We start from the raw sequence: 7,500 nt of genomic DNA, 5'->3' as shown, positions 1-7,500 counted from the left end.
CCCCGACATGTTCCCGGACATCAACAGCCTGCAGGAGCATATCCGCCTGTCGCACTGCCTGCCCGGGGGCATGGTCGCGGGCTCCACCACCCTAGAGGGGAACCACGCCTTTTTCTGTAACCAGTGTTCCATGGGCTTCCTGACCGAGTCCTCCCTGACGGAGCACATCCAGCAGACGCACTGCAGCGCCATGGGAGGGGGCGTGACCAAGATGGAGTCTCCTGTGCTCCAGCCGTCACAGTCCTACATGGAGGTGTACTCCTGCCCCTACTGCACCAACTCGCCAATCTTCGGATCGCTCCTCAAGCTCACCAAGCACATCAAGGAGAACCACAAGAACATACCGTTGGCCAATAACAAGCGTCAGGCTAAAGTGGCTGACCTAAGCCCTGCCTCCTCCGATGTGGAGATCTCATCTCCTAAACGCCATAGGCTGGCAGGTGGTGATTCCACCCCTGCGGGGTCCAATGGGGACTACCCCTGTAACCAGTGTGACCTGCGCTTCACCAGCTTCGAGGCCTTCCAGGCCCACCTCAAATCCCACCTGGAGATGCTTCTGAGGAGACAGTCCTGCCCGCAGTGCAACAAGGAGGACTTTGACTCGCAGGAGGCCTTGCTCCAGCACCTGACGGTGCACTACACCACCACCTCCACCCAGTATGTGTGTGAGAGCTGTGACAAGCAGTTCTCCTCGGTGGATGACCTCCAGAAGCACCTGCTGGACATGCACACCTTCGTGCTCTACCACTGCACTCTCTGCCAGGAGGTCTTCGACTCCAAGGTCTCCATCCAGGTGCACCTGGCTGTCAAACACAGCAACGAGAAGAAGATGTTCCGCTGCACTGCCTGCGCCTGGGACTTCAGGAAGGAGGCGGACCTCCAGCTGCACGTTAAACACAGCCACCTGGGCCACAACCCGGGACCAGCCAGTGCCACTGCCAAGCCCAGGAAGTGCATCTTCTGCGGGGAGACCTTTGGCACGGAGGTGGAGCTCCAGTGCCACATAACCACCCACAGCAAAAAGTTCAACTGCCGTTTCTGCGGGAAGGCCTTCCAATCCACCTCAATCCTAGAGAGGCACCTGAGGGAGAAGCACTGTGTCTTTGACGCTGCCAACGCCACAGGGAACGGTGGCAGCCAGAACGGGACGCCCAATGGCGTGGCTCAGAGCTCCAAACGAGGTGGAGGAGGAGGAGGAGGAGGAGGAGGAGGGGCAGAACGCTCGACGGTGGCTGCTGAACAGGCGGACATCCAAAACATGATACTGAAGGGAGGAGCAGCCCAGGACGCGGCCAATAGCCACGAGGCGAGTGGCGGGGAGGAGGAGCTTGACAACTCTGAGCCCATGTATGCCTGCGACATCTGTGGAGCGGCCTACACCATGGAATCCCTCCTCCAGAACCACCGTCTGAGGGACCACAACATCCGTCCCGGTGACGACGACGCCAGCTCCAGGAAGAAGAAGGCAGACTTCATAAAGGGGAACCACAAGTGCAACGTCTGTTCCAGGACCTTCTTCTCTGAGAACGGGCTGAGGGAGCATGCTCAGACACATCGCGGGCCAGCCAAGCACTACATGTGTCCCATCTGTGGCGAGCGCTTTCCCTCGCTGCTCACCCTCACCGAGCACAAGGTCACCCACAGCAAGAGCCTGGACACGGGGACCTGCCGCATCTGCAAGATGCCCCTGCAGAGTGAGGAGGACTTTATTGAGCACTGCCAGATGCACCCCGACCTGAGGAACTCTCTGACAGGCTTCCGCTGCGTGGTCTGCATGCAGACGGTCACCTCCACCCTGGAGCTGAAGATCCACGGCACCTTCCACATGCAGAAGCTCTCCTCCTCCTCCTCAGGTGGGGGAGGTGTCGGAGGAGGTGGTGGAGGGTCGGCCTCCTCCTCCCCTAACGGTCAGCTGCAGTCCCACAAGCTCTACAAGTGTGCCCTGTGTCTGAAGGAGTTCAAGAATAAGAACGAGCTGGTGAAGCTTGATGTGAACGGCCTGCCTTATGGCCTGTGTGCCGGCTGTATGAGCCGGGGGGCTAACGGACAGTCCCCCAGCGGAGGAGGGGGCTCCAGCACGCCCCAGGAGGGGACTGCGACTGGGGAGAAGACTGCGGCCTCGGGGCTGCGCTGCCCGGAGTGTGCTGTGAAGTTTGAGACCCTGGAGGACCTGGAGAGCCATGTTCAGACGGACCACCCTGAGATGAGCCCCGAGACCAGCGCCACCAAGAAGCTGACTGATGCCTCTGGTGTTCCCAAGGTAAGGACAGATACACACACACACACACACTCACACACAGTACTGTATATTTGTATATGTGTATGTATAATATAGTGCATTCAGAAAGTATTACATTTTCAAAATAAGGCTGTAACATTTTGTTGCAGTCTTATTCTAAAATGGATTTATCATCAACCTACACAATTCCCCATAATTACAAAGCAATACTTTTACATAGTATTCAGACCCTTTACTCTGACTTTGTTCAGGTACCTTTGGCAGCAATTACAGCTTCAAGTCTTATAGGCTCTGTGCACCAGCTCCACTACTTCCTGAAAGTCACTTGGCATCTTTATTTCCTGTCCTATATGATTGGATTAAGTGATTAATCAGGTGTGCGGCAGACCCAGCGCACACCTGATTAATCACTTAATCCAATCATATTGGACAGGAAATAAAGAAGTGACTTTCAGGAAGTAGTGAAGCTGGTGCACAGAGCCTATTGGGTATGAAGCTTGGCACACCTGTATTTGGTGAATTTCTCCCATTCTTCTCTATAGATCCTCTCAAGCTCTGTGAGGTTCGATGGGGACCATTGCTGCACAGCTATTTTCAGGCCTTTCCAGACATGTTCGATCAGATTCAAGTGTGGGCTCTGGCTAGGACACTCAAGGACATTCACAGACTTGTCCCGAAGCCACTTCTGTGTTGTCCTGGCTGTGTGCTTAGGGTCGTTCCCCTGTTGGAAAGTGAACCTTTGCACCAGTCTGAGGTCCTGAGCGCCCTGGAACAGGTTTTCATCAAGGATCTCTCTGTACTTTGCTCTTTCATCTTTCCCTTGATCCTGATGAGTCTCGGATGGATGATATTGACCAGGTGATGAGTGGTGCCTGGTTTCCTCTATGGCGTTCAGGCCAAAGAGTTCAATCTTGGTTTCATCAAACCAGAGAATATTGTTTCTCATGGTCTGAGAATCCTTTAGGTGCCTTTTGGCAAACGCCAAGCAGGCTGTCATATGCCTTTTACTGAGGAGTGGCTTCTGTCTGGCCAGTCTACTGTAAAGGCCTGATTGGTGGAGTGCTGCAGAGATGGTTGTCCTTTAGCCGGTTCTCCCATCTCCACAGAGCTCTGTCAGAGTGGTTTCTTGGTCAGCTACCTGACCAAGACTACTCTCCCCTGGAATGCTCAGTTTGGTCGGAATGCCAGCTCTAGGAAGAGTCCTGGTGGTTCCAAACTTGTGGAGACCACTGTGTTCTTTGGAACATTCAATCCTGCATATTTTTACACTACAAATCTGTGCCTCAACGCAATCCTGTCTCAGAGGTCTACGGACAATTCCTTTGACTTCATAGCTTAGTTTTTGCTCGGACGCACTGTCAACTGTGAGACCTCCAATCAAGTTCTAGAAACATCTGAACGATGATCAATGGAAACAGGATGTACCTGAGCTCAATTTTGAGTGTCATAGCAAAGGGTGTGAATAGTTATGTAAAAGTGATATTTCAGTTGTTTTTTTTTTATACATTTGCAAAAAAAAATCTTAAAACCTGTCATTATGGGTCATTGTGTGTAGATCGATGAGAAAAAATGAATTCAATTCATTTTTGAATAAGACTGTAATGTAACAAAATGTAGAAGTGAGTCTGAAAACTTTCTGAATGCACTATATATATATATATATATTCTAAATCTGAGGCCATGGTTCTCAGCAGGAAACTGGTGGTCAGTCCGCTCCGAATAGGAAATTAGTCCTTACCCCGGGTGAAGGAGTTCAGGTATATGGGGGTCTTGTTCACAAGTGAGGGAACCATGGAGAGGGAGTTTGGCCGGAGAATCGGAGCAGCTGGTGCGGTTCTAACAGTTTGTGGATGATCTATTAACTATTTAGTTATTCTAAAAGTGTTTCCATCACGGAAATATCACATGTACATAGATATTCACATATTTTACTCAGGACTTTGTCAAGGGACCTTTGGCAGTGATTAGATTAGTGATTAGTTGATGGGAGTCTACTTGTGGTAAATGCAGTTGATTGGACATGATTTGGAAAGGGACCCACCTGTCTACTGTACTGTATGTAAAGTAGTAATAACCCACAGTTGATAGTGCATGTGAGAGCCAAAACCAAGCCATAAAGTCAAGGAAATTGTCCGTAGACCTCCCATGACATCTGTGAAAGGGTACAAAAAAAGCAGGATTGATGGTGGTGATCGGGGGAGAAGGACCTTGGTCAGGGAGGGGACCAGGAACCTGATGGCCACTGACAGAGCTCCAGCATTCCTCTGTGGAGATGGGAGAACCTTCCAGAAGGACAACCATCTCTGCAGCACTCCACCAATCAGGCCTTTATGGTAGAGGGGCCAGACGGAAGCGTCTCCTCAGTAAAAGGCACATGACAGCCCGCTTGGAGTTTTCCAAAAGGCACCTAAAGGACTCTCAGACCATAAGATTCTCTGGGCTGATGAAACCAAGATTGAGCTCTTTGGCCTGAATGCCAAACGACATGTCTGGAGGAAACCAGACACCGCTCATCACCAGGCCAATACCGTCCCTACAGTCACCTGGCTAATACCATCCCTACGGTGAAGCATGGTGGTATCATCACCTGGCTAATACCATCCCTACAGTGAAGCATGGTGGTATCATCACCTGGCTAATACCATCCCTACAGTGAAGCATGGTGGTATCATCACCTGGCCAGTACCATCCCTACAGTGAAGCATGGTGGTGGCAGCATCATGATGTGGGGAGGTTTTTCAGCAGCAGGAACTGGGAGACTAGTCAGGATCGAGGGAAAGATGAATGGAGCAAAGTACAGAGAGATCCTTGATGAAAACCTGCTCCGGAGCGCCCAGGACCTCCAACAGCACAACAACCCCAGGCACACAGCCAAGACCATGAAGGAGTGGCTTCAGGACCAGTCTGTGAATCAATCAATCAATCAAAGCTTTATTTGTATTGGGCATTTAATACCCAGAGGCAACACAATGCGCTTTATCCTTGAATGTCCTTGAGTGGCCCAGCCAGAGCCCAGACTTGAACCCGAAAACCTGCCGGAGCTTGAGAGGATCTGCAGAGAAAAATGGAAGAAATACGCCAAATACAGGTGTGCCAAGCTTGTAGCATCATACCCAATACGACTTGAGGCTGTAATCACTGCCAAATGATCCTCAAAAAAGTAAAAGTTAAAAAAATAATAATAATTGTCATTATGCAGTATTTGTGTAGTTTGGGGAGATTTGTTTTATACATTTTGGAATAAGGCTGTAACTATATATAGCAATAGTAAGGTATTGCTATAAACAGTCCAGTATGTGTTCACTTGGTGCAAAGTGTGAACGTGTGTTGTGATACAATCAGCAACACATGGCTTTCGTCTACAGCGCTAAATCTGTGTGGGCATACCCAAACCCACAAACTGAGTTGCAGACAAAAGTTACATATTGTAGTTTTAACAGAAAGTCTCAATGCTGGCTACCTCCAAAGCTCCCCCAAAAGTGAATGTTACCCCTGCTGTCAACCCGGAATTTAAAACAGCTGTCTTGTGAAAGCCCCTCCTTCTTACCATCACCTTAGTTACCTTAAGTGTGTTTCCACCATGAGACACAGACGCCTCATGTTCAGTTGTTTGTAATACACTTATGCAAATGAGTTACTCACTAAAACCTGGTGAAGCACAGACTCCATTGTAAAGAGGAGTGAGTAGAGGCCCTATGTGTGTGCTGTGCTAGATTCATGTGTATACGGTTCTAGCTATATGCATGTGCATCCTGTGTGTGTGTGTGTGTGTGTGTGTGTGTGTGTGTGTGTTCGTGTGTGTTCGTGTGTGTTCGTGTGTGTGTTCGTGTGTGTGTGTTCGTGTTCTTCCCCCGGGCTCCAGGCTTTAGCCTGCTGGGGTATTGTGGTATTGTTGTGTGTGGGGGGGGGGGGTTTGTGGTGTGTGTGTGGGGGGGTATTGTGGTGTGTGTGTGTGGGGGGGGTGTGTGTGTGTGTGTGTGGTATTGTGGTGTGTGTGTGTCCAGTCAGGTCCAGTCAGTCAGAACTCAGGGAACCCAGCCTCTCTCTCCCCAAGCCCTTTGTTTCTGCTCAGTGCAGCAGCTAGCACAAAGGTTTATGCAGGTGCGTGTGTGCGTGTGTGCGTGTGTGTGTGCGTGTGTGTGTGCGTGTACATAACCTCCCCTCTGCGCGGGTGTGTCCTGCAGAAGAAGACGTACCAGTGCATCAAATGCCAGATGACCTTCGAGACCGAGCGGGAGATCCAGATCCACGTCGCCAATCACATGATCGGTAAGTCACACGCAACTCTTCTTGTGTGTGTGTGTCGGTGTGTGTGTGCGTGTGCGTGCGTGCGAGCGTGCGTGTGTGCGTGCGTGCGTGTGTGTGTGTGTGTATTTGTGCGTGTCGGTATGAGTCTATTTATTGTTGCTCCCATGGCTTTACTCGGTTTCCTCTCTGGCTTTGCTGCCAGCCTGGTCCAAACCACCCTGTAGATTTGGCCTTGGCCTCTACACACACACACACACACACACACACACACACACACACACACACACACACACACACACACACACACACACATACACACAGGTGTGAGACAGACAGGTGAAAAGAACAGCTCTATTTCAGGAGTGTGTGATGCTGCTCCCGACAGCTGTTCTATTGTTTAACACCTGACTGCACAGCTGAGGCTGCTACTGCCTGACTCTCTCTCTCTCTCTCTCTCTCTCTCTCTCTCACTCTCTCTCTCTCTCTCTCTCTCTCTCTCTCTATCTCTCCATCTCTCTATCTCTATCTCTCTCTCTCTCTCCATCTCTCTCTCTCTCTCTCTCTCTCTCTCTCTCTCTATCCCCCTCTCTCTATCTCTTTCCCTCTCTCTCTCTCTCTCTCTCTCTCTCTCACACACACACACACACACACACACACACACACACACACACACACACACACACCTCTTCCCCTTTCCCACTGTCTTTGTCTATCTCTGTGTTTTCTACATTTATCCATATCCTCTACAGCTCTCTGTCTCTCCGGCATGTATGTCTATATCTCTGGTGGACATGAGAAGAGATATGTTGTCCTGGCACCTCAGTAGTCACAACCCCCCCACCGTGCGCCTCTGTCAACCCCCCACCGTGGGCCTCTATCAAGCAGTCAACCCAGGTCAGCAACCTGACTATATATAAATATATACTATATATACCTTACCCTAACCCTATATATATATATAGTATATATACTAACCCTAACCCTATATATATACACTCTCCTCTAAACGTGCT

The 7,500-nt window shown here is 50.3% G+C and overlaps 1 protein-coding gene across 1 annotated transcript in view; it reads left to right on the top strand.

Moving 5' to 3' along the window:
- Window positions 1-7,500, top strand: part of znf423 (zinc finger protein 423) — a 57,933-nt gene that overhangs the window by 1,232 nt on the left and 49,201 nt on the right. The window contains exons 1-2 of the mRNA XM_084463270.1: window positions 1-2,260; window positions 6,424-6,508. The exon at window positions 1-2,260 is cut by the window's left edge and continues 1,232 nt beyond it. Coding sequence (XP_084319396.1) covers window positions 1-2,260; window positions 6,424-6,508 — 2,345 coding nt within the window. The remainder of the gene's footprint in view (window positions 2,261-6,423; window positions 6,509-7,500) is intronic.

Source organism: Borostomias antarcticus, assembly GCF_949987555.1.
Source record: "Borostomias antarcticus genome assembly, contig: scaffold_263, whole genome shotgun sequence".
Lineage (NCBI taxonomy): Eukaryota > Metazoa > Chordata > Actinopteri > Stomiiformes > Stomiidae > Borostomias > Borostomias antarcticus.
This window is presented reverse-complemented; position numbering and strand designations above follow the sequence as displayed.